Source organism: Ochotona curzoniae, unplaced genomic scaffold, assembly GCF_017591425.1.
Source record: "Ochotona curzoniae isolate NIBS_2020 unplaced genomic scaffold, NIBS_Ocur_1.0 contig_1014, whole genome shotgun sequence".
Lineage (NCBI taxonomy): Eukaryota > Metazoa > Chordata > Mammalia > Lagomorpha > Ochotonidae > Ochotona > Ochotona curzoniae.
Window position 1 is genome coordinate 50,124,011 of NW_024464920.1, and position 27,298 is coordinate 50,151,308.

Sequence of the window (27,298 nt, forward strand, 5' to 3'; positions counted from 1 at the left end):
CGAGGCTACCCCTTGATTCAAGGACGCTGCGAGTCTCCGTCTTCCTCTTTGAAGAGCCACCAATCACACCCAGCCAGCGAGAGACAGGCAAGCAAAAACAAGATAAGAATTACGCTCCGTGCCTTTTATGTCGTTTTCTATTATGGAGATTTTTCCTGAATTATAATTCATTTAAAAAGCCATAATGGAGGGATTTTTATCTCCCAACATTATTCACATAGAATAGAATTACTTCAATAAAAATTTTTAAGGCAAATTGCCAATTTTCTCTAAAGGGGGAAAAAAAAAAGAAGAGCATAATCTTTGCAGGAAGATTTCGGTCCCCATCGAATTGATAAAATGGCATTTCTGGACGCAACCATCGCTGCATCCACCGCGGCTCCCAGGGCACCAGTGAGACTGTCCGCACAGCTCGGCCAGTGCGACCCCTCCCCCGGGTGACGCTGGGTGCTGGTCTGACAGGTGCGAGGCTGGGCTGTTCTCTGCCGGGCAGCCACAGCTACAGAAGGGTGGAGGCGGCAGCCGTGTGTCCCTGCCGGGGTGGTGTGCACAAGAGGGGGGCGTCTTCGGGTTGGGCAGAAGCTGCACATGTTTGTGTCATAGAGCATGGAGGACGAGGGGGGAGTGAGTGAGCCATGTCAGCAATGGGCCTGGAAGCTGACAAGCCACACGGGCTGCTGCCTGGACTCGCAGCTCCACAGCTGAAAATCAAACTTACTGCTCCCCAAATCCCCTTTCTGCCGTCGGCTGGAGGGCCTTATTCCTTTACCCTCTCAGAGCTAGCGCATGCCTGCTCGACTACTCAGCATCCCCACGCTCCCAAGCCTGTAAGCCCCTCGGCAGTGGCCCACAGTTGTGTGGCTCCTTTGGGGATTCCTGCCTCATTGCTGGAATCCCCTGAGATGACCATAAAGCCACCACGTTCTCAAACCACTGGGTGCAGCCAAACTGTGCCTGAGCACTGCTGCCAAGGAGCGGGGTGAAAAGGAGACACAGTCGGAGGGGCTGAGGCCCCAGGACTTGGGGCGATGCACTGAACCCAGGCCAGAGCAGGGTGCCTCTGCACTGGGTCCTGTTTCCTGGATTTGCATTTTCCTTAGAGCAGATTGCAGTTGTTGTCACCTCTGCCTCACTAGATCGCTGGGTGGGGGGCTCTGACAGTGGACGTGAACCTGGCCAGGTCCCCGAGTGGCCATTTTTGGAGAGTAAAGCAACGTATGGAATCTCTCTCCTCCCTCTCTCTTGGTCATTCTGTCTTTCAAACAAACAAATCCATTTTTTCAAAACAACCCACCAGGACTACACGTCACAGCGCTGAGTGGTGTGCTTAAACACACGTTGGTGGTGAATTTCACGCTGTGTGTATTCTAGCACAATTTAAACATTTAAACACTTGAGAAACAAACGGCAACTAACAAAATCCCCAATCAATACTGATTTGGTTTTCAGCATGCAGATGGAGCAGGAAGCAGGCCATGTGAGCTGATGACATCCACACGGTTGGATTTCTGGGGCGCAGGGTGTGCTGGGAGCTGCTTCATGCTGCTGAGAGGTCCCAGGAGGACCTTGAGGGACCCACAAGGAGCCCAAGGTGGTGAAGTTGTGGTTAGAGTAAGACTAGTACATGGAGGGGCAGTAGAGACAGGCACACAGGGTGGGCATCCCCACAGCCTCCCAGCCCACTGCCAAGCACAGCGGGTCTTCACGGCTGTATCAGTAGAGAGCCCTTGGGGTGCCACCCATGGCTTCCGCATGCAAGGACCCCCCCCCCCCAGTTGTCACACAGGATGCATAGCCAGCAGCCCCACACAAGCCGGCCAGGGACTGGGTCCCACCTGAGGCCTTTCCCTTAGCACAGCCTCTCCCCACTACCCGCCAACAGACAGACAGGGACAATGAGGTGCGGAGCGTGGAGTCTCGTGGTAGAGGCCCCACAGCTGGCTGGAAGGGGGCAGGACTCCTACCCTGTCCCCTGGCACAGTGCTGCTCCCCACCCAACGGGAGACCTGAGACTGATGGGACTATAGCTGGTAGGTTGCTGAGCACACACGGCAAAAGGAGGCACATTTGACCCACGCCCACAGACGTGGACGGATGCTTGTTGCCACAGCAAGCGAGGGTCTTCCTCCTCCTTTCCCATCCTCTCCTTCAACGCAGAGACCATCGTGGGCTACGTGACTCCAGCAACTCCATCACCAAGGTGAAGCTCTCCCCAGCCACATCCACTGAGCCTCCCCTGGCCTGGCTGGTTGGTTCACGTCACAGCCCCACCCCTCCTGCCAACTCAACTCCCATTGTCCTCCAGTGCCTAGGCCCAGATGCCCTGCCAGCTGCCCACACACTCCCTGTTGAGTGCCCAGGACCCCTGGAATCCCATTTTGTCACCACTGCTGCCCCTGCAGCTTCCAGCCCACCGTGGTCCCCAGGGTTCCTGTGATTGACTTGTGGTTGCCAGGCTTACTCCCTGTACACAGGCAGTGTAGGCCCTGGTGATCCATGAGAATGCTGTGTGTGCCTCCAGTTCTTCCCAACCACCCTGCCGGGACCGCCAGGAGCCTCACCAAAGGGCACAGGGTGGAAGGGCCGCATTGCCAGACACAACACCCGCGGAAGCCTGGGACAAGAGCAGCTCGATCTGGATAGGTCGTGAAACATCATGCCAACATCCTCGCCCCAATTCCGGCTGCAGGGACCCTTGGGAGATGGCTCCAAGGTACCCAAAGCTTGGCTGCTTGCAAATGACTTCGCTATAAAACAGGCAACACTGAGTGCCATCTTTAGGCAGATCCCACTGCACATCTGTCTGCTGAGCAGGTCAGATGGGAGGCAAGCCTCTCCCTCCCCAACAGCAGAAGCATGGGCCTGGCCTCTGCCTCCTCAGACACGCAAAGTCCTCTGGTACAGGAAGGGTGACAGGTGTTCACACGAGGTCGCAACACTTCTGGGGGCCAGCCTGCCCACCTCGGCTCCATGCCACGAGGATCAAGGAACGAGGCCCAGCACCCAGGTCGGGATCGCACCTGGAGGCCCTACTGACCAGGAGCTGTCAGGTGCCAGGCGCCCTCCACCAGTCACCAGCCGCCACTCACCTCTGCCACAGCTTCTCGAACTCTCGCGGCGTCAGGGGAATGTCGAAGCCGTACAGCGCGTTCTTGATGTCCCGCCGCCGGAGGATGCCATTGCCCTCACTGTCGGTCTCAATGAAGTTCTGCACAGGAGAGGACGGAACTCAGTGACCAAGGTTCTCAGCGGGCGGGTCTCAGGACAACCTCCAGCCGCCGCTGAGCTCCCTGTGCATGCAAAGGTGACAGCAGGGAGAGTGGTAGTGAGGTGAGCACCAGAGGTGCCAGCTGGGCCACTGAGAGGCCTTGTGTGCCCTGTGGAGTCTCATCCTCACCCCAACTTGGGGTTCACAGAATCCCATCAGGGCCTGCTAGCTCCAGGGGAAATGAATATGAGAATGAGCACCCCGACTGGGCTGCACAGTGGCCTGGGGTGGCAAAGGGCAGATGCAGGACACATATGCCAGTTGGCATGTCAAGGTTGGTATGGCCACTGCCAAGTCCCCAAGATGTTGGGACAGCTTCCATCAGGCACGAGGGACTGCAGACTGCTGTCACATGGGTGGCACTCAACTGAAAGGCAGCAGTCGGGGAACCTGGGAGAAGACCAAGCATACATCAGGCCACTGCCACTCAACGACTGCACCAGGTCTCGGCCGGAAACGCAGGCCTTCCCAGTGGGGCAGAGGGAACATGGCCAGCAGCACACACCGAGGACAGCGTCGGGCGCTTGGGAGAGCAGGGGTGCCACAAGCACAGCTCACTAAGAGGTGGATATGGCGAGGGGGCTGGATTCTAGTTCGGTAGGCAAAGCCTATCACATTTGATGCACCAATTTTGGAGAATGACGCATTCTAAAAGACATCTGCAGCAACAGCCACGAGAGAGGTCCTGGGAAGGAAGCAGGAGCTGACACTGGAGGCCTCTGTCTGGTGTAGCCCAATGCTGCAGGGAGCCCGATGCCACAGGTGTGCCCTCTGCCCCACGGAGCCCGATGCCGCAGGTGTGCCCTCTTCATGGCGGAGCCCGATGCCGCAGGTGCGCCCTCTGCCTAGAGGAGCCCGATGCCACAGGTGTGTCTTCTGCCCCGTGGAGCCCAATGCCACAGGTGTGCCCTCTCCCCGGCAGAGCACCTCGCCGCATGGAGACAAGTGGCCGGAAACCATCGAGAGGTTTGCAGCTGGAAGCTCATGAGGTCAGGCCAGCAGTTCCTCACCCACACACTTGCCCAGGGCTGATGAAGACTCTGGTAAGCCAGATGGAAGGCCTCACCTGCCAGCCACCCGGGACATCTCTGTGTGTTTCCACAGCCATGGAGATGGGGTCCAGGTCTGGGACAGACCCATGGACCAGCATAGAGGAACAGGAGCTGAGGGATGTACGTGGGTCCAGCTAGAGGCCTTCTGGGGGGGCGGGCGATGGAGGTGAGGGGTTCATGGCAAACATACAAAGAGGCCTGGAGGCCTGCATGGGAGACACAGCAATGGGGGCAGCACCAGAGACGCCCATTCTGCGGGACCTGGACAGCAGTGCTGGGAAGCTCAGGGAAAGGGATTGGGGAAATAGTGTTTATGAACTCAGGGGGGCTAGACCCCTCAGGTGAAGGCCAGAGAGATGTGACTGACTCTGACCACGCAGAAAAGACCTCTCTCTCTCAGAAGACACGGCATCGGAAGGGAGAAATGGAGTGTCAACAGAGAAGGCTGTGTAGCACCTGCTGCTTTCGGATTCCACACAACAGTGCGAATTCCCACTGCCCCCAAGGAAAAGATGGACAGTCCAGCATGCAAACTGTAGGACACTCCAGGCAGACAAGAAAACACAGCTTGACTGGGCCAAATGCTGACCGAGTGCAATCAGGTCAGGGCGAGATGCCACTTCGCATCTGCTAGCATGGATGACAGTGGCCTGCGATCCCACAAAGCCAGAAACGTAGTCTGTTCACCTCTTCGCTGGAAGAGAACCCCCAACCATGCTGGCCATGTTCTCTTCACGCAGCTGGCAGTCACCTTGTTGACCACAGTAGAGGCACCACTTGACAAGATTTAAAAAAAAAAAATGAAGTCTGGAGGATTTGCAAGTTGCTTTAAAAATGTGTTTCAGGCCTAAACTGTCACAAGCTTGGAAGTCATGACTCTCTCAAGAACAAGCAGAAATCCAAACCAACTTGGAAGAACCAATTTCTCTTCTTACACTGTAGAGGAAGCAAAGTTACAGGGAAAGCCAGTTCCCCCCCAAACCATAGCCAGTCAAGTAAACACCAGTTCCCTGGAGCACACGGCCCTGAGCGAAGAGGGACCAGCGCCAGGGAGAGGGAAGGCGTTCCATGGGACCAGGGTCACCCTAATTCCTGAAGCTAAGACACTGCAAGCAAAGGAAGCTGCAGGTCAGGATGCCCCAGGAACATGGATGCAAAGATCCCCAACCAGATGTTAGCAAGTTCGAGCTCATGACAAGTAAGAAGAGTTATACACATCCGCCCTGTGGGACCTGTCCCAGGCACATTTATCCCGGCCGGCTCCAAGGTCAGAAATGAGTTCCTGCATTAACGGAGCAAACAGACCAGGCAGTTCAATAGTTCTCTCGAAGCAAGCGGTAGGACAAAACTCCCTCAACTTAACAAGGGGGATCCGTGAACCCCAACAGGGAACTCCCAGATTGGTGAAGGGAAGCCAGAAGCCTCTCACTAGGAGTGGGAACATGGCAAGGGTGTCCCTCTCACCTCGGCTTCTTGACACCACACTGGAAATCCTGGTCAGTGCAAAAAGACAGAAAAAGCAAATCAGAGGCAGACAAGTTGGTAAGAAGAAACAAAATGTCTCTTTTTTCCTCCCACAGATGATATGTTTGTTCCTGCAGAAAATACAAAGGAATTAACACAGACACACACACACACACACGCCTTCATACAGTTAATAAGCACTGACACCAAGGCAGCAGGGTACATGGCTAATAAACTAAATATCACTTCCTATACAGTAGCAATGGGGCAGGTGGAATTTGAGATGAAAAACACAACCCCATTTTCATTGGCACCAAAAGAGATGACATGCTTAGCAGCCAATCTAATACAATTACACGCACAGAGATGAGGGAAGACACAGCACCCTGAAGGAAGCAACAAAGCAGAGAAGGCCCATGTTCATGGACAGGAAGACCCAACACCACCAGGTGTCAGAACATCAGCGTCGTGTTCTGTGGGCAGCAACACGGTGACCCTAAGGTGGACACAGGACAGCAGAAAGAAGCTCCCTGGCAGCCAAACTCCACGGGACAGGGTCAGCAGGAGGAGGACAGATACTGCCCGACCTTGAGATTCACAAGAAAGTGGCGAGTGGTCATGACAGTGTGGTACTGGCCAAAGGACAGGCAAGCACATCACTGGACTAGAAGAAACATCAAAAGAACAATCAACTCATCTTTTCTGGACAAAGGAGTAAAGGCTACATGTCACGGCTTTAACCGTGGAGCTAGAACCATTTGATATCCACTGAGAAAAGAAATCATCTATACGGATCTTCCATAAAAGTGATTGCAGCATCTAATACACCACAGAAAACAAAGGTTTAGGGCAAGGGCCTTTGAGAAAGAACTGATCAGCTGTGAAGCCCACGTCCCTCAGCGGGGGACAACAGCGGTTCTTTCTCACTCCATGGCAGCACGAAGCCCCTCTCCCATTGCCCGGTCTGCTTTGCTAGTGGTCTGTTCGCTGCTCCTCAGCTGCCACACTGTGACCGCTGGGCTCCACACAGTGGGGCTCAGGCTGACCTGTTGACCACTGGGTCCCAGCACATAGCTTGTGGGTAGTAGCCGTGTCCTAGATGGGCGAGAGGTCTGGGGAGTGACCCCTGCGAGCTGCTGGAGTCCACAGACAGCAGCACCAGCAGATAGGGGTGGAAGGGCAAGGAGGCAGTACCCAAGCAGCAGACAGATGGGCTGTGGCACCCCCAAGTAGAGGGTAAAGGCAGGGCCGGCAAGAGGAGGGGCTGCCTGGAGAAAGAGGGGCCTCTTTTTCCTCCAAAGGTCCAAGCTGAGTGGATTGAGGGGGGAAGAAAAGCCAGAGGGGGTGGGAAAGATGGTGCCCACAGGTGTCCTGCTCTGGCCCCCAGCTTGGGTGGGTGCTTGGAGTGGGCTGCCCTATCCAAGAGCCTCCATGAAAGGCAGGCAGGCAGGCCTTGGTGGTCATGCCAGGCTTCCGGCCTGTAAGACTGCCCAGCCTGGCCAGCATGGTCACTCCACCAAGACCAGAGGGCTAGCACAGGTGGCCCTGGGGACTCGTCAGGACCGTGAGAGGGAGAGCCAGACAGCAAGAGCCCAAGCACTTCACCTGGCATGCACACACAGGCCCAGAAGGGGCAGCCAGTGAGACAACATGCTGGAAGGAAATGGGGCGGGGACACACCTACAACATGGTTTTGAAATGTGCTTGGGACAGTGTGTGGGGGGTGAGGTCTTCCATGCTGCAGAATGGGATCTGAACCCCAGGTTCCAGACCCGACTGGTTCTATCATGGGCAGGGAGAGCTGCCACAGTCACGTTACAAGCCTCCTGAAACCGCAGTCAGCACCATGGCACTGCACGGGGCCTGCTGCCAGACGTGCCGCCCTAACGCTTGCCAAGACAGTGCAAGGCGTGCGTGTAACTGTGTCAAACCAAGCACAACAGCAGCTTCTATTTTTTCCCAGATATTCTGGAAGCACACCGTGCCTGCAAGGACACCAGAAATTTCTGTCTACGTGACACCTGTTGTTGCTTCTTCTCTAGCCACCTGCTGACCTTGGATGTGGCCTGGAGCCGACCTTGGATGTGGCCTGGAGCCGGGTGTGGGAAAGCCTTCCAGGAGCCCAAGCCTGTGGCCCTGCTGAGTCTGCGAGGTGTTTCCGGTCTCAGCAGTTCAGTGTAAAGTCGGGCCATCCCGCGGCCCCCAACACGGGAAGACGAGTTTTCCCTGCTTTCTTACCCTGGACAAGTCAGCCCATCTGTTCTTGGCTTTGGTAACCAGGTACTGATGCGCCTGTTCGCAGGCTAGTTCTGAGTCAGCCAACCTTTGTTTGAGCCTTAAAAGAAAAAATAACTAAGTCAGTCACGGTGTTTGTATTTCCTGGGCTCATTGATCTCCCCAGGGGTTCCTGCACCCTCTCCCTGCTCCTCCACATCCAATCCAAGCTAGCTCCTTAAACACGTGGTCACACTTCCAGGCTGCCTTGTTAAGGCAGTATCCTCCCATGCAGGTAAGCCCTTGTTTATTTCCAGATAAATGCTATTCAACCTTTTCCTCAAGCACATGAAACAAGCAAGGTTCATTTAGTCTCAGTGGGGAAGGAAAGAAAAAAAAAAAAAAAAGACACACAACATAGCACCAAATGTCTCAGGAAGAAACCTGAAAAACTTTTATTTCTGAATTTGCAAGCTGGAGTGAACATGCAGCAAGGAAATGGCAGAGGAACAGGGAGTAGGGCCGGGGTCGGGCTGAGATCACGCAGCCGCAGCCGATTCCCCAAGGGAAGGCTGGTGGGATTGATCTGCTTTGAAGCAGAAACAAAGTCCAGCCTATCTGTTCAGGAGACAATAAACACCAAAGACACCATTATCAGGGCCTGCGCTTGCAGCCCTCCGGCCTCCGAAGACCATCTGAAGAAACTGGGGATGCCCAAGATATGCCCACCCCTAAAAAATAGGGGAGCTCTTGGGATATCTGCCCCAGGGGCAGGCAGGTGCCAGCCTCACTCCATGTGGCCTGACCCCTAATGTGCGGCTCCTGGCCTTTAATGAGAGCCATTAGTCCACACTCCTTGGCTCCCCTCCGCGGGCTGGCCCCCACGCATCCTCATTACAGCCTCGAGGCTGCCCTGCCCCACCTGCTTTTCTGGGTCATCCTCTCCAACTGCCTACTGGACTCCACAGAATCCCGGAATGTCCCGAGTGGCAAGGGATCCAGGGCCAGCCGGCCAGTCCAACCCTCACACAACCTGACCTTGAGGAAGGGGGCGGGCAATGGGATTACACTGTGTTGTCATGACTCTTTTCTTAAAGGAATTTAAGCTTGCATGATGTAAGTCCTACCTGTAACCAGAGGCCTGCCAGGAGTTCCCCCACACGCTGTCTCATCACATGGACACTGGTCTCCCCACCCCTGCGGCCCCTGGCCCAGCCCCCCGGTCACTGTTTTGGTCCCCAGGCTTGATACACTTGTCCCTCAGAGAGATTTCCTACGGCCTTTTCCAGTCACTACTTATTTCTTCTCTATTAGGACACCATCTGCCTCACAGCGTCTTCGAGGTTCAGACCCCACCTCCTGTCAACTGCAGCCAAGGGTTAATGGACAGGACACTGTTGTGGGTCCTGCAGGCTCGGTCACCTGCCTCAGGGACAGAGCCCACAGCCTCAGGGGGCAATGTGTATGCGTGTGTGCGCGGGGAGCACCAAGATCACCAGGGAAGCCTAAGGGAGCCAATGAGCAGGGACAGTGCTGTCTGACCAAGGAAGGACCTGCCTGGGAGGCTCCTCCTGCTGCACCCCAGCTTGGGCCCAAGAGCAGATGCTGATGGAAGATGCTCCAGTGACTGACCCACCAGGGAGAGGACCCCCGGCTTGAGAGGAGCCCGACCCCCATTTGATTCTCCTTTTGCTCCCCCAGTCCATGAGGCTGTGCCTCTGTTCTGGTGACAGCAACAGTGGTGGCCAAGTAGGCACAAGGGGCCCAGGAACTCTGTCCTCCCAGGGTGTATAGAAGAAGGGCAGCCAAGGAACATGAGGAAATCTGCATTATTTTTCACATCTTTTTTTTTTTTTTTGTCTCATTCTCTGGTTTTGGGGCCTACACCCCATCACAAGCAGTACAAACAAATGTTTTGAAATTCAGGATTTTCTAGCCAGAAGACCCACACCTGGGGCTTGGGGGGGGGGGGGAGACAGCCTCCCACACCTGTGTTAGAAGTTCCAGGTCCCCTCAGGTCTGCACCTGGTGGAATGGACCCAGAACAGCTCAGTGGCACTGGGGACATACAAGGCCCCGGGGATTGGGGCAAGCGCAGGATTCCCCAGTGCTGTGGTCTCCTGAGACCACCCGAGGCAGGAGAGGACTCGTGATCTGTAACAGGCCGGGAGGGAGTTCTTGGGACAGGAGACTCAGGCACAGGATGCCTGAACTTTCCAGACACGGTGGAGGAGCAAGCAAGCATGTAGCTACTTGCACGGCTACGCTGTGGCATTGTCCTCAGAGCTTCATGAATCACAAAGCAGTAAATCGAAAGACAAGGAAACTTCTGGCAAGGCTGCAACTACCACTAGGAGAAGTCATGACTACTTTCCGAATGACCAAACAGGAAGACAGAAGAGCAGCAGCGAGACAGGAGCCCTGAGCCACGCCAGTGGTCAGCTTGGCCAAGCTGGCATGGACAGGGCACCGTGACTCACAGCAGCAAAGCACACGCTGTCGGTAAATGAAGAGTGTTGATCGGGTCAGACCACACCCAGGGTTCTTAAGAAAAACACTTCACAAATCTGAAAGAATTCAAATCACACAAGGTATGGTCGACCCACTTAACAAAAACACCAATCAAGAACAAGATGTTTGGACACTATGCAAGTAGTTGGAAAGCCAACAATGCAGCTTGAGCCAATCCGTGTGTCCACAGGGACATCATGGGGGAAACTGGAGGACATTTTGAAGTGGGAGAAGATAATAACCGTGACATACCAAAATGTGAGCATGCAGCCACACCAGTGCCTACACGGGAATGTGTACTATAACATGAGAAACGAATGAACAAAAATATTAGTTTCTCAGCTACAGAAATTAAAAAAAAAAAAACCTAAGCTTCCCCACCTCCAAACATTCTAGAAAGAAGGAAATAACAAAGATTAGAAATCACTGCAATTAAATGTATAAAGGCAAGAAAAATCAAACAAAAATCTGTTTTGTTAAAAACATCCGTGAAACTGATAAACTTTAAGTTGACATGAAGAAATCTCTAAATATCCCGCCGACATTAAAAGGATCATCAAGGAATACTCCGTCTCATTCCAATCCATCTGACAACTGAGATGAAATGGCACAATGTCTCCAAAGACCCAAGTGACCACAGCCTACCCAAGAAGAAATGGAAATGCTGAGCGGCCCTGGAGCGGCCGGGGAGCTGCTTTGCAGTGACAGACTTGCAGCAAGACTTCCTGGGACTGACTGGTCTCGTTGGTGACATCCATCGACACCGAGGAAAGAGGCTACAACAGGTGCCCTCTGTCCAGCAAACAGAAGACAAAGGACGGCTCTCTGACTCACTGCACACGGCCAGCACCAGCAATACCACAACACCCAAGACAGAACTGGTATTCAGGGCTCTTATGCTCTGCTAGGACCCTACCAAAGAACTGGGCATCTGGACCTGGTGTGGCAGCCTAGTGGCTAAAGTCCTTGCCTTACATGTACCAAGATCTTGCATGGGCACTGATGTGTGCCCCAGCTGCTCCACTTCCCATCTAGCTCCCGCTTCTGGCCTGGCAAAGCAGTAGAGGACAGCCCAAAACCTTGGGACCCTGCACCCACCTGCATGGGAGACCCCAGAAGAAGCTCCTGGCTCCTGGATTTGGATTGGCTCAGCTCATGCCGTTGAGGCCACTTGGGGAGTGAACCAGCAGATGGAAGATCTTTCTCCCTGTATCTCCTTCTCTATGTAATAATCTGTCACCTTACCAATTAAAATAAATCTTAAATAACAGCAACAAAATAGGGCATCTTTTACTTATTTATAAGTGACAGCTCATTCTATCTTGCAATTGACATATGGGTCTGTTGAACCTCCTTTTTAAAAAAGGTATTTATTTGAAAGGCACAGTTAGAGAATGTCTATGATACCAATGGGGCTCTATCAATACTGGTTTTCATTTTATTAGATTCATTTTGATATAGTATGGTGTATTTAGTCATTACTTATATCTGCTCCCAAGTATGCTAAAAAATAAGAAAAACCAAAATATCTAAAGTGAGCCACCAAGGAGGAGCGCCTAAGGGCCACCTTGCAGTTTTCTCGTTGCAGCCTCTCTCAGGAATGTGAGAGAACAGGGGCGCGCTGCTATGACATCCTGCAGGGGTGGCCCACCCACTGCTCCACTTCCGATCCAGCTCCCAGCCAACACAGCCAGGGAGCTGCACACGGCCCAAGCACTGGCTCTGGTCTGGCAGTATGGGCCATCAGAGGAATAACCTAGCAGATGGAAGAGCCATCTTTCTCTCTCTGTAATTTTGCCTTTCAAATGATTAAATAAAACCTTTAAAAAACAAAAGTCAACAGTATTCATTCTTATCTTTTTATTTTTAATTTTGAATTTTATGGTACAATTCCATAGTCTGGGATCCCGGCCCCCAAATCCCACCCCGACTGATGTTCCCCACATCGTTACAATAGTGTAGTCCTTCCTAAGGAGTTAAAATTCTTTCAGTCTGAGTCAACAGTATTAAAACAAACAAAAAAAGACAAGAAACTGAGCCCTAGCCTGGGGGAAGACCACAGGATGTCACGTTAGCAGAACTCTGTTAGATGGCTCTGAACCAGGCTAAAGCTCAGCATTCCCTCTGTGACGCTGGAGTGGCCAGGCAAGGAGAGCCCACGGGGATGGGCTGGACGCCTGGAGATGCATGGAGACACATGGACACAGGCGTCCCTGAACACGGAAACTCAATATTCCCACAGTGATGCTGAAGTGGCCAGGCAAGGAGAGCTGACGGGTGTGTGGATGGCCAGAGACGCACAGACACAGCCGGCACTCCCAGATTCCACTAGAACAGCAGCTCTGAGCCTGAGCCTGATGCCACTCCCTGGGGCAACCGACACACACTCAAAGCCGAAAATAAGTGGGGAGGGGCAGTGCTTGGCACAGCAGGTAGGACACCTATGTACGCACACATCCTGCACCTGAGAGCCTGGGTTCATGGTCCCTTCCCCTGGCCCCGGCTGCCCTCAACATCCTCCTCCCACTTCCCACAGTTGCCTTACAGTCTTGCCTTTGAGAGTGTACAAATGCTGGTGCCCAGGGCTTCAACAACCTTGTCACTTGTCTCTACCTGGCAAGCCTTGGACGGGACACAGCACAAAGAGCTAAGGTTAATGGGCTAACACCACAGCCTAGCAAGCTAAGACTCCACCTGGGGCACCCCATGTGGGCACTGGTTCAAGTCCTTGCTTTTCTGTCTGTGATCCAGCTTCCTGCCTATGGCCTAGGAATGCAGCAGACAGCTCGGGTACTCCAAAGTGGAAGACCTGAAAGAAGCTCCTGGCTCCTGGCTTTGAATTGGCTCAGCTCTGGCCATTGCAGCCATTTGAAGACTGAATCAGCAGATGGAAGTTCTCTGTCTCTCCTTCTCTCTCTGTAACTCTACCTTTCCACTAAAAAACCAACCAAACAAACAAACAAACAAAAGAACCCTTTTTTTTTTCCTTTTAAGCCTAAGACAAAAGCCTACCTTATATGGACCCAGAGTAATCTATGAGGGCACTTCAAGAAGCTCACGGAATTTCAATATGCAGCTCCAATGCAATTATTATAAACAAAAACTCAGGGAAGGTTTTCTCAGAATGTGCATTTCCGTGACCGTGGGGAGACCCCACGTACACACCACATGTATGGGAAATGACGACAGTGCAGGAGGGAGCTTTCACCAGCTGGCTGCTCCCCAGAGCCGGCGTGCGTGACCTGGGCCGTCATCCCCTGGCCCAGCCTGGCCTGGCACGCAGTACCACTTACCTAGTGAACCTTTGCGGGGCCTCGTCTGTCTGGAGCGGGGTCGGCTCAAACAAGCCGCGGAACTCCCGGAAATTTAAGGTGACGCCGAGCCTCAGGCCCAGGAGGCCCAGGAAGCGCTCGAACTCGGTGTCTTCGAAGTTGAACAGCAGGTGCAGGAGCAGCCTCTGCAGGTCATGCATGCTGATGATGCCATCCCGGTCCGTGTCCATCTTGAAGAAGGCGGAGTAGGGGTCCTGGAGAGGAGACGCACATGTCAGGGCCCCACCCCCGCCCACTGTGCACACCGACCTGACTCATCTCCTCCTGTCCACTCTTGGCACTGGAACTGAGGGAGAGACTGAACAAGGTAGGTGCAAAGGGACACTTCGCTGTCCGGGCGTTTCTGACCACCTCAGGCTGCAGGCTGATAACCACTCCACATCGGAGTGTCCAGCATGGGTGGGAACTCAAGGCCAGGACCCCACCCCTTTGCTCACGGGTCTGCTACTGGGGGGCAAGGCGGGGGTTCCCATTTTATAAGATGAAGACTGTGGCTCACAGACAACTTGGCATTCAGAGCCCAGGCCACATGGACAGAATAACTTGAGCCAGACACCCCACCTGGCTATGCTTCTGTTTTCTCACCTGTCCGACAGGTAGTCACAGAGCCCATACTGCCTGTGGGGTGCGATAGTGAGTCAATGTGCCAATATGTGCCAAGCCACCTGGATGCCCACTTCACAGGGCAGTGGTGAAGTGCCGAGTAAACAAGACTAGGTGTGTGATGCCCACAGTCCCTCCCCTGTGGCAAGTGCCACGGCAGCCTGGAGTCATGGCAGTGGGTGATGCAGGAATCGAACCTGTTACAGTGTACCTGGGCCAGGTGCTATGGGCAGCCATGGCTTTCCAGGCTCATGTGAAGGCATGAGGTAGCCAGGGTGGGAGGGAGATGCTCCCAGTGGGTGGAGAACTGTGTCCAGGCCACAGCACCTGCTTAGGGCTCAAGGTTCCATGCAGGGGCCACCTCCTCCAGGGCATCCTCCCTGAAGGGGCCTTTTTCCTGGGTGCTAATCACCCACTTGAACTTGATCCAGTTGAACAGCCAGTTAGATGGGAGTAGACAGTGTCTTCAGTTAGCCCAGCTCTTGGGGGGTGCCTGGCCATCACCCAGCACACACTAAGCATGTGACACTTGTTTGGGGAGTGAATGCGGAGGATAGCAGGGTCAGATGGCTTCAACCATGCCTGTGGGGAGTCCCCCTCACTGCTCCTCCCAGTACAGGATGGCCAGGAGCCTGGTGAAGGCAGAGGGTCTGCTGGGACAAGCGCGTGCCTCTGCCCAGGGCTGTCTGTGTCCCCTGAGCTGACTGGGACACATGCCCACAGCGGGCCACTAATGCCACAGTGGGCCACATGCCACAGCGGGCAGGGAGCAGCCGCTTGACCTGCAGTCACAGCTTACCTGGAAGGACTCGGCCAGCCTCTTGGGGAAAAGCTGCAGGCACTCCTCAGCGGTGACAAAATGGTTGCTCAGGGGAATGTGAGCAGGTGTGGGCATCTGAGCCACAAGTGATTCGGGCCCAGGTATGGCAGCATCTGTGAGGGTCATGGGCAGCAAAGGCCACAGTCAGGGCTCAAACAGTTTCTTCCAGGGAGACCCCATCTCTGTGACCAGGCCAGACTGAATCACATCCAATTCGACAGTTTTGCCGCTGCCACCCATGGCCCAGCAGCCCCTGGGGCACACACATGGCCCACCACTACCTTCGAACCCTGCTGTGAAGTCCACATAGCTCATCCCTTCCTTCCTGTAACCGATTTTGGCAGCCAGCAGCTCATACTGCTCTTCGGTCATGGGCATGCCACTGTCCTCCAGCACCTGGCGAGGCAGAGACAAGGATGTGGAGTAAGGATATCTCACACAGCCCTGCCCACAGCCCATGGCAGCCCATGCCAAACACGGAATTGCTTTGTAGCCTTGCCCATCCAGCTGGACCTGGCAGGGTTGGGCTCGTGAGAGAAGGCTGGCAGTAAAGGAATCTCCCCTGTGCCTGGTGCGGGTCTTGGGGTCTTGCCTGGGGGGCTGGTGGTGAAGACTGGGGATTCTCTGGCACCTGCAGGGATGCCCTGCCAGCCCTGTGGAGGAGTCTGCCCCAGGGTGGGATGGTGTCAGCCTTCAGAGCATGCCCGGCCCACGCATGAACAGCCAGGGAAGCGATGTGCCTCTGAAACCTAGGGATGGGTTGCTTGGGAAAATAACTTCATATTTTGAAAACAATTACCCATGAATTATTCATTGCAAATTCCTCCTGCTCGGTCCTTTCATAAAAACATATGTAATGGCTGGTAGGAAAATGTCTGTAGGCAAATGTTTCCCAGCCCCGGGGGTTGAGATGTGCTGGGGAGAGGCAGGCGCCGAGCCGTGGGCAGCCTGTCGGCCCGTTCATCAGCTGTTCCCATGTAATTCCCCTCCATGCGGGCCCGGAGCTCCATGAGGAACACGGGACGCAGCGGTGGCATTCCTGGCAGAGGCGCGTGACGCTCCACGCACACTCCCGCCTCCAACGTGCCTCCCGAGCTCCTCTCGCACCGCTTTCATCTCTGGGAAGAATGTAGCCGCAAATCAACGAGCTTCATCCCGGCCCCACGGGCAACTCCCACAATGCCCCCAAGCTAAACTGCAGCAGATACAGATTCTACCTTAGGAGGTGTCCCTGCCAGAGCCACGGCCTTTGCTGGCTCCTGGGAGGCCTCCGGAAGCCCCTTGGAGCCCAGTTGGCAGGTCCTGGATGTTCAAACTCATATCTCCTATCCTGGGGACCCTCACTTGGGAGACCCTGATGCTATCCACTGTCACTGCCAGCCTGACTGGGAAAGCATGGTATCTTGAGCAGGTGCCCAGGAGCAGGAACAGTGTGGGAGACTCATCCTGTTGTAATGCCAGCTGCTTGGCTACAGCTGAAGGTCAAGCCAAGGTCAAGAGGGCAGAGGGGCTCACTACTGCCAAAAACCCAGGAAGGCTGTCAGCCTGCTGTGCTGAGGTGCCCTCATGCCTGAGACCTGTGTGGCCCCTGGACTCACGCCCCTAGCCCACCACATGGGACTGTACCCCACTTCCAAAGCCCGTCCCCTCCTCCGACCACCCCAAGCCTGACTCGGGCCCTTCAGATCGGGCTCCAGGGCCCCCAGTAGCAAACACAAGGTGAGGCAGTACTGGCAAAGACAACACTGAAGATGACAGCAGGGACAATGAAGGTGGAGGAAGAGGATGCGGATTTGCTTTGTTTTTAAAAACACACTGACCCCACAGAACCTGACAAGAGTCAAGCTCTGTTTAGATGGCCCCAAATGACAAGATGCACACCCTGACCTGAAACCACAAAATGAGCCAGCCTTGGCTGCCAGTGAGAGATGAGACCATCCGACAGCTTCTCAAGGTCCAGGGAACTCGAGATGTGGCATGTCCACACCCCGGCTCCCTCTACACATGTGGGAACACCGAGTGGTCCAGCACACGCACATGGGCAGGTGGAAGAGGTTCAGCTCCTTGAGCCGTCGTTGGTGCCTCTCCAGGGAGCTGGGGCCGGAACCCAAACCTAGGCACGTCCACTTGGGCTGCGGGAATTGGTGCCGGTGCCTCAGGCCCTCCCTAAGCAACCCGGGGGCAGAAGCCACGGTCTCCTTCAGCAGGGGTCGTCCTCAGGTCCTGGAAGCAGCAGCCACACAGCTCACAGGCAGCCCAGGCTCAGCCCCATGCACAGTGTGCCATGCCCTCCATGAGTGGGACGGAGGCAGACGGAGGGCTTGCCCCACTCCCACATGCCCTCCAGGGCACACGGCTCCATCCTGAAAGCAGGAATGCTTCTAACCCGTGAGTTTAATGCAAGTCCCACTGCGATCCTAACACTGCATCCAGGGAGTGATGGTGTAAGATAAAGTTCCTGCAGGAACACATAAACCAGGAAAGAGGATAGCCAAAATACAGAAAGGACAAAAACCAAAGAAAGACCTACTTCACTGAATAAACAGGCCCACCGCATGGATACAGAGATTGCTATCCGGGGCCAGCGCTGTGGTGCAGTGCACTAAGCGGCTATCTACAGCACTGGCATCCCATTTCCTAGTGCTGGTTTAAGTTCCGGCCGCTCTGCTTCCAAACTTGCTCCTTGTGAATGTGCCTGAGAGAGTAGTGGAGAGCGGGTCAAGAACTAGACGGAGTTTGCAGGCTTTGGGCTTTCAGCTCTGGCCATCTGAGGAACCAGCTAGCAACGAAAACTCGATCTTTCTGTGACGCTGCTCCGTATTCGGCAGAGCGGCTGAGACACTGCCTGGGCTGCTCAGCTCCCACACGGGAGTGCTTGGGTTCAATGCCCAGGCGAGTCCAGCTTCCTGCCATGGTGCACCCTGGGAGGCAGCCTCAGGATTCTAGATCCTGTTCAGCTCATCCCCAGCAGATGCCCACTAAACCCCGGTACGTGGCCATGGCTCGGGATGCCCCACTGAATACGACAGCGATGTAGCAAGGCAACAAAGCCAATGGAATAAAGGAATGACACAAAGTGCTGTGGGTTCCCCGTGCACAGCAGAAGGCAGCAGGGCAGTGGAAATCAAAGGCTGGCAGAGGGGGTATCAGCGGGGAGGGCAGGCTACAAGTGCAATGGGGGCACCCTGGAAGGTGAGCAGCTGGCTAAGGCCTCGGGGCAGGGAGCAGGTGGACATCAGAGGCCCCAAAGGGAGACAGGGAACCTCTAGTTGGCTAGGGTGAGGGAGAGTGAGGGTGTGTGGCAGGCGTGGAGAGAAAAGGGGCTGGACTCAGGGAAGAGAGGGCCAGCTGAGGACAAGGGCTGCCTCGGCTGTGCTGAGGCTCTCTGGTCTCCACCAGGGCGGCCTGGAAGGCTGCTGGCAGGGTAGGGGGATTCGGGGCAGCTGTGGTCAGAGCAGAGCGGGAGCATGGGAGACGCCTGTGGAAGGTTTGCTTGGCTGCTGCACCGGGGCTGGGTGGGGGCAGGACAGAGCGGAGGCTGAGTGGCCACCCAGTGAGTGGTCACCCAGTGAGAGGCCATCATGTTCTGGGACAGTCTTGAGGGGCCCCACGGGCTTTGGGGATGCACTGGGTGGGAAGACGAGACAGACATCAAGTGAGGACTGTGCGATCTTAGCCCCAAGCAACTGGAAAACAGGCTGCCCAACCAAAGGCGCAGAGAATGCTGGGAAAGCAGCAGCAGTGGAAACGGGAGAGTGGCTGGACCAGCAGCAAGCAGGTGGCCGGCTCAGGATAAGTGGGTAAAGCCATGAGACAGAGGGACCTGCACTTGAGCAAATGACCCAGTACATTCTGCTGAGCAGGGGATGAGCCAGTTACACACGGAGCCAGTCCCAACTCTGCCCCTTCTCCGACAGAGGTGCTGTAACTCGCTGAAGCATTGGAGGCGGAGTGGTGAGCCCAAATTCCCTGTGACTCTGCCCACCATGGGACTCTAGAACACACAAGACCACCATGTAGGCCCAGTGTGGTAATCTAGTGGTTGAAGTTCTCGCCTTGCATGCACCAGGATCCCATATGGGTGCCAGTTCTAATCCCAGCAGCCTGCTTCTCATCCAACTCCCTGCTTGTCGCCTGGGAAAGCAGTCAAGCATGGCCCCAAACCTTGGGACCCTGTACCCACATGGGAGACCCAAAAGAAGCTCTAGGCTCCTGGCTTCAGATCAGCTCAGCTCTGGCCATTGTGGCCACTTGGAGAGTGAATCAACAGACAGAAGATCTTCCTGTCTGTCTTTCCTCCTCTCTGTATATCTGACTTTTCAATAAAAATAAAGTAAATCTTAAAAAAAAAAATACCACCATGTGGCCAGGGCAAGGGCTAGGGCTGGGCAGCCTGTGGTGACACCAAATCTAGGACCTGGAATCCCACAGGTGAGGAGGAAGGGAGGCTGGGGAAGGCCAGCTTATCAGCACCCATGGCCACATTCACCCACCCCTGCCCATCCCGCTGCTCGCATCCAGGTCACCAGTGCCTTGTCAGCAGTCACCAGCCCCCAAGGCAACCAGCCTCGCTCCTTCCCTCACCCTATGACTTGCACATCCAGGCATTCTGACCCCCGTGTGAACCGCACTCCTCCTCCCAGTGCATCCTTGGGAGGCTCAGCATGGAACACTGCCCCCAGGAGCTTAGATACCTGGTGCATGACCTGGCACGGGATAGGCATGGGACCAGCCGTGGCCATGCATGCCGTCAGCTTTTGTCACGGCAGTCTGCCGAATCTGCCCATATATAAACTGCTGAAATGCTTCTCTTAAAGACAGCAGGAGACAGTGCGCTGGCGGGATCCTAATGAGGGATTGTGGGCCCGAAACAGAGCCCAGCATTCCTTCTCCCAGCAGCTCATCTCTCTCTCTCCCTGAGTACAGCATGGCCCCCATGCCTCAGCAGGCAGCAGGGCAGTGCCAAGGCGAAGGCATCATCCCAAAAGCTGGAATCTGCACGGCCTCATGGGAGGCATTCTGTCCAGAACTGTGCCACAAGGCACTCCTGGTCGAAGGAGCCGGTGCCAGCAGCTGGCCAGTGCCTGGGTGGACCCTGTGCCCCGTGCCTGTATGTGGAGCTCCTTCTCTGCACAGGGGAGGTCGCGGGCAGCTCGCCTTCCTACCTTCTTGAACTCACGCAGGCTGATTTTCCTGTGGGGTTCCTTGCTCACGTTCAAGAAGTGTCTCCGGAAGGCGGGGTCCTGCTGCTGGATGCAGCGCCTGAGCTTCTCAATGGCCTCCTCCTTGGTCAGGCACCTGCTCCGGGCGCTCTCATCCTCGGCTGGCCTTGTTCTGGAATCACAGCCCCCAGCAGATATTCATAACCCAACTTGCCTCGTCCCTGGGGCACCTGCTTCCCATGCAACCCAGCACCAGGAAGCCTCCAGTCCCCCAGGTCAGAGGGAGGAATGCTGGTGTGGTTCCGACTTGTTGCTCTCCCTGCTAGGCTGTAGGTGGGGTGGCTGGCACCCACACTTGTCCCCTGAGTGCTGCCACGTGATTGGGGTGAGGGGGAATGAGGGACACGAGGGATGGGATGCTGGGGGGCAGGGATGTCTGATGTCAAAGTCCCCGATGCAGCCTTGTGTCTGTTGGAGAAGCAGGCTGCTGTGTGAGTCACCCAGGAAGACCACGGAGGAAGTCACTCGAGGCCCATGGGACAAAGGCGAGGGCCACGCTGATTCTAGCTGATGTGTGAATACAAGTGCGTGCACACACACAGATTCCATGTGGTGAGCATAACATAATAGCTTAGTGGCTCAAGTCCCCTGCTTGCACACACTGGGATCCTCTATGGCGCTGTTTGTGTCCTGGTGGCCCCAATTTCCATTTAGCTCCCTCCTTGTGGCCGGGGAAAGCAGTGGAGGATGGCCCAAGACTTGGGACCCTGCACCCATGTGGGAGACCCAGAAGAAGCCCTCGGCTCCTGGCTTCAGATCGGCTCAGCTCTGGCCACTGGGGAGTTAATCAATGGATAGAGGACCCTCTTCTCTGTCTCTCCTCCTCTCTGTGTATCTGACTTTCCAATTTAAAAACATCTTAAAAAAAAAAAGATTTACTAAGCATGTTTTCTCACTACTGCAGTCATCTTTTGTAATGCTGTCACTCCTTCCAGGAAACACCAAGGGTGCAGTTTGTAATAAATGTGGACTGATGCTCATGGTCTAGCTTCCGGCAAACAACCCGTGAACGAAGTGCTCTGTGGGCAAGTGGCACGGGGTCCTAGTGAGTGCTGAGAGTCCTCAATGCCAGCCAGGGTTGGTCCCCAGGGCTCCGTGACTCAGCGCTTCCAATGCCAAAGTGAGCCTCTGCTAACATCCCCTGCATTTACAGAGTGCCATCTCCTTGTCTGATCATAAAATATTAAAATACTCATTTGGCTAACAAATATTTATTAAATGTCTGCATTACACTAGGCACTGTGATGGGCTTTTTAAAAGTTTTATTTACTTCTTTAAAAGGCAGAGAGAGAATGCGCGCCACCCACAGTCAAAGAAAGCCAGGGACAGGAACTCAACCCTGATCTCGCGCGTGGGTGACAGGAACCCCAGTGGCTGAGCTCACCGGCTGCCTCGCAGGGTCGGTGTCGGCAGGAAGCTGAAGCCCAGGCCCTCAGGGCAGACAGAGGTGTCCTAAGTGGCACTGGCACCCCTGGGCCACAGGCCCACCCCAGCACGTGCTTCCCTGTCTGACATTACCTCTTGGGGGCATCCAGCGGCTTCTGCACCTCTCCATCAGGGGGTCCCCTGCTCAGTGGCTGCGCCTGGGGCGTGAGGGCCGGAGAGCCGCTTGGGGGGCTGTGGAGGCCTAGGTTTTGCAGCAGCTTCTTGTAGAAGATCCTGCCGGAGCCGGTCTCCTGGAACCTACTGGAGAGCCTGGGTTTTCAAAGCAAGCAGAAGCCGCCCTTCAGAACAGTGAGAAGCCAGAAGGCAGGCCCTGCCAGGAGGGGGCTGTGGGTCACAGCAGCTCAAACACTCGCTGCTAGAGGCAGTGGGGCAGGGAAGACCCACTCCACGGGGCCCAGTGACGCTGAGCACGGCAACTACCCCGCAGAACCATGAGGGAGTGCATCTCAGAGCACGGAACAGGCCATGGGTCTCCTAACAGTCGGACAAACCGACATAAACTATGCCAGAACCACGCTCGGCAAGGACAGAGAACCGACTGTCGACAGGTGTGACATAAATGTATCATGACGCTCAGCAAATGCAGCCAGATGCAAGCGACAGTCTCCCTGCACGCTTCCATTCCTCAGGAATCCGAGAGCGTGTGGAGGCAAGGAGCTCCGGGGGAGAGATGGAAATACTTGCTGCCTGGACTGTTTCCTCGAGCCACTGTTCTACAGCGCAAGAGCTCCTTCTCAGAGCCCACACTGGAGTGGGAGGTGATGGGTCCCTGGGGGAGTTGGCAGTCACTGGTAGGAGAGAGAGGAACCACTGGGCTGGCTGCATTGGCTCCTCTGTCTGTGCCTCAGTTTCCTCGCCTACCAAACGCGCACGAAGACAGCAGCTGCCTGAGACAATGCTGACATGGCAGTGCAAGAGAACTCCCGGGGACTCCACACTGGGGCTGGGCACTGTGAGCACACACGTGTACGGCTCAGTAACTATGACTGCAGTGACAGCAGCACTTGACTCACGAGCACACCCACGCACACGGCCCTGGGGGGCACGGCAGTCACGGTCAGGGATGGACCCAGCACGGCCCCACCAGGAAGATGCCTGCATTATGCCCACTCAGTGCAAACACCCAGAGACAGGAGAGAGCTGTGCCCACCAAGGCTCGTGGGTGTCGGGGGCCCTTGTTGCGGGACAGGGAGGAAGCAGCCTACCTGCGTGCTCCGCTGCTTCAAGCCCCACGGGATCCCAGCTCACCACTCTGGTTCACCCCCTCGCACTGCTCACAGGAGCTGCATATCAGGATCATGGGGACATTGCACATGGACAGGCCTGGGTGCAGCTGGGCACCCAGCTCTCCAGAGGGTCCCAGGGTGCTGGTGGACAAACTGCACCTGCCATGGGGGTCCCACCTCTATCGTGAGGAACATGATTATCACAGCACCCCTGGCTAGACCTGCTGGCCCCTCTGGCACTCACCTTCCCAGGCAACACCACCAGGTCCAACAGCCCTCGTGGCTTGCCTCAGGTCCTGTGTGAGTTGCATCTCCCATCGCTGGGCTATGCTTTGTGGCCCAGCCCTGAAATTCCTCCTTCCTTGGCAAGACTCAAGCCCTGCGCCCACATCTCCCATCCACATGCCCTTCCGCATGCCAGCACCTACCACCTCCTAAACAGCCCCAAGCACTGAGCTCTGACCCCCACCAGGGCTGGCCCTGTAAATACAGGGATCTGTCCCAGCACAGTTCGGATGTAGTCGGCATGAAGAGAGGGATAGGAGAGGGAGGAACTTAGTTCTGGGCCCAAGAGCCAGCCCCTATCCCCGCAGCCCCTCATACCTTTGCTGCACAGAGCCCTGCGTCCACACCCCTTGCTTCTCTCACCTGGTTCCCTGGCCTTCTCCTGTCACTCGGCTCCCCAACCGGAGCAAACTCTCTTCCCGTAATCATCCCAAAAGATGCAGATGAACTACCATGGACCAGGCCCGGCATACACCGAGCCCTGCCTACCAGGAAAGACCTTCTCCTCTCTCCTCCTCCTCAAGGCAGCTTCTCCTCCAAAGCCGACCACTGGCATGATCAGGTCTGAGTATCAGTGTCACCGGGAGGGCAGCTCGGGTGGCCAGGCCTGCCACAGCCACGCATGTCTCCCACCACTCACACCCGAGGCCGTGGGACCCACAGGAACCAATGAGCTCCATGTGTTTCAGTCACAAGGGTTCAGACCACAGCCCGTCTTCTCTGGGATTCAGTAATGCCCCCAATCCAGGGTGGAACCCTCACCCGCAGCACTCTCCCAAACTGCTGTCTGGGAGTCATGGGACCTGCTGGTCTATGCACGTGGCAGGCAGCAGGGGAGACAAAGCCATCTGTAGGGAACGGAAGCCACCAGGCCCCATGTGCCCAGGGAGGAAGCGTGCCAGACCCCATGTGCCCAGGGAGGAAGCACGGAGGGAAAGGGACCAGAGCGGGCCAACCCTGGGCCTTGACGAGGCTTTCTTCTCTTGCTTTTGAGTTATGTTCTTTTACTTAATTTATTTGAAAGCCAGAGAATTCCCTTCTGCTGGTTCCCTCTCCAGACGGCAATGACGGATGGAAGTCAGCAGCCTGGAGCCTGGTCAAGTCTCCCACGTGGCCGGCAGGGACCCAGGCACCAGACATCACCACCTGGGGTCTGAGATGGAAAGCGGACCCAGACATGCGGGTACGGAATGTGGGCTTCCCACACAGCCTTGCAAACACTGCATCCCATGTCCACCCCCTCAGCTCAGGACGGCAAACAGGACACTGTGAGAACCTGACTTGGGCTGCTGCTGGCTGGAAGGCCTGAATAGCACCGCCCGTGCCAGCTGCGCCCCACCATGCTCACAGATGCTGAAGGGTGGGCAGCTGGCCCAGAAAGGCACCAGCCCCCTGCCCCAATGACCGAGCGTGTGCCATTCAATACCCACAGGCCACGTGTGGCGCTGCAGCTCCAACCAGCAGCCACGAAGGCAGAAGGTTTACATGAGAACCACCTCATCAGATATCACTAAAGAGCAAGGCAGATGCTAGTCCACCAAGAGTGGGACAGATGGAGACCCCGAGGCCAGGATGGATGCCAGCCCAGCCCTCACCAGCGGGGACTGGGTCTGGGTACCTCCCACCTACAGATCTCAGCTTCATTACCCTGGCACGGGAATAGGAATACAAGGGCACTTCAAAAATTCATGGGAAAAAAATAAAGTTGCTACTAAAATATTTTGAAATGCATGCACAGCTTTCTTCAGGCACATTTTCCATGTATTAAAAAAAAAATTTTTTTTTGTACTCAAAGAAACACTGATTTTTAGTTCCACTTTCCCATGACCCTCTGGGAATACCCTCCAGCTGCTTCACACGGGTGTGGTGAGGACAGAGTCTTGCCACACATGCGACACACGCAGGCAGTGTCCAGTGCTTCTCAGTTCCATCAATAGCAGCTGGCAGTGCCAATGTGACCTATTAGTAACGCAGGGAGAAAGGCTGGGGACTACGGAACAGGCCTGGGGGAAATACATGGTATGAATTAATTTTGTTACCCAAAAAACTTACTTTATTATATGTTCATTCGTTAAAAATGGGCAGAATATTTGCATGACTTTCTTGAAATTATTTCGCCCAATGAGCCCTGTGTCTGCAAGGTCGTAGGACTGCAGCATTTTATAAAAAGCTGGCAGATTCCTAGCAAGCGCATCATGAACAATCTCTTCCACCTGACACGAGAAACAAACAGATTTACCAAACTGCACACTGGGAAGCTATGGTGGCAACCCTCGGGCCACGCGGGGAGACGGCTGCCACTTACTGAGTCCCAGGCCAGCGGGGGAGGCGCCTTCATGTCCGGAGGGGGGGACACTTTCTTCGTCTGAGTTGGGATCCGGGAGAGAGAGAAAGCACAGAAACACCGTCATTCATAGTGGCAAGCTCTGGAGGCCAACGGACACGCCCGGCATCCTAGCTCTGCCCCGACAGGACAATAGCTCTGGGCTCTTCAGGGGAAGTGGGTGGGCCCTCAAACACGCACCCCCAAACGGCACAGCATCTAAAACACTAACTCGTTAGAAGAATACGATGACCATGGTCATGCACAGGTCTCCCAACTAGCGTCTCAGCCGCTGGACCACATGACCTCCCTGTAATCGGACGCTTCCGTGCCAACCAACTGCTCCATTTCAAAAGGCAATGCAACTCTGGAGCCCACAGCGCAAAACCCCAGCCGGCACAGAGGTTCCCGAGGAAAATCCAGCTGCAGTTGGCACAGGGAGCATCTAGTACGGACACAGCAGGCTGCGGCCCAGCTATAGTGACACTGTCTCTCAGGTGCCTTCAGTGGAGGCATTGCCTCGCAAGCACACAGCATGCCTCCAGAGGTTTCCGGCTTGATTTAGATTTATGGGAACGTCAGCTGCAGAAATCTAGAATTCAAAGCTCACGTGTAGCTATCTGACAGTATCTCAACAAGAGTGGCCTGAAGCGCCCTGCACATCCTATCCAAGGCCATGTGCCTAGGCACGGTCCTGAAGGCTGCCATGGGCTGATGGCTCCCAGAGCTATGGGTAGGTCTCTAAGGTCTGGCCATGACCATGACCACTCTGTCCCAACGTGGCTGTGAGCTGGACCTGAGGGCAGGCAGCATCCTTTGGCGAGGCTGAGAAACTGGGATTCTACGACTCTACACTGAAAAGGATCATCAATTCAGTTGGAAACAGATGACCATTCCCTTCAACCTAATCGCCATCAGCCTCTTGGACCTGTGTGGGGCACGGGGTGGGCGGGGGCGGGGGGGCAGGGAGTGGGAGCGGAGAGAGAGAGAGACCGCAACTCACCGTGGGCTTCTCCTCCAGCAGTTCAGTGAACCTGCTGACACTGACCAGGCCGCTGCCCCGTGGGTCGAGCATCTGCATCAGCTCCCTGAACTCCGAGTCACTTAACTTCACCACCGTGCAGTTGAGGATGTGTCGGAGCTCCTCCCTCGTTACCTGTTCGTCAGATTTCTGAGTGCATGAGTGTAACCAGGGAGTGAAAAAGAAAGGAAGCAAGAACAAACATTATGTTTACCACCATTTAACAGAGCAAACTCGGGTCAAATGGAATCGTGACGGGACACGAGAAGCTGCAAAGATGCTCACGTGGCGCGCGTGCCAAAAGCAAGAGAGCATGGAAAATGCCCAAAGTGTCCACGTGCGATGCCCGCCCCTTCTCTACCAGGACACAGGAACAGGGGGCAGCCCCTGCAGCCGACCTCCTTCCCTGGGGTCAGCCCCCCGACCTCCTTCCTTGTGTGGCGCGCCAACAGGTCAGTTACAAGTTGCCAACAGGCTGAGATTTTTTTTTAAGTATTATTTTTGACAGTCT

General features: G+C 55.3%; 1 protein-coding gene across 1 annotated transcript in view; it reads right to left on the minus strand.

The window, feature by feature from the left end:
• The window catches only part of EFCAB6 (EF-hand calcium binding domain 6), a 124,016-nt gene that overhangs the window by 32,670 nt on the left and 64,048 nt on the right, over positions 1 to 27,298 (minus strand). Inside the window, exons 11-20 of the mRNA XM_040987251.1 lie at positions 26,770 to 26,937; positions 25,749 to 25,808; positions 25,496 to 25,656; positions 22,005 to 22,181; positions 20,430 to 20,598; positions 15,546 to 15,660; positions 15,244 to 15,377; positions 13,803 to 14,035; positions 8,023 to 8,119; positions 3,090 to 3,208 (exon numbers count right to left, since the gene is read on the minus strand). Of these exons, the coding sequence (XP_040843185.1) occupies positions 3,090 to 3,208; positions 8,023 to 8,119; positions 13,803 to 14,035; positions 15,244 to 15,377; positions 15,546 to 15,660; positions 20,430 to 20,598; positions 22,005 to 22,181; positions 25,496 to 25,656; positions 25,749 to 25,808; positions 26,770 to 26,937 (1,433 nt within the window). The remainder of the gene's footprint in view (positions 1 to 3,089; positions 3,209 to 8,022; positions 8,120 to 13,802; positions 14,036 to 15,243; positions 15,378 to 15,545; positions 15,661 to 20,429; positions 20,599 to 22,004; positions 22,182 to 25,495; positions 25,657 to 25,748; positions 25,809 to 26,769; positions 26,938 to 27,298) is intronic.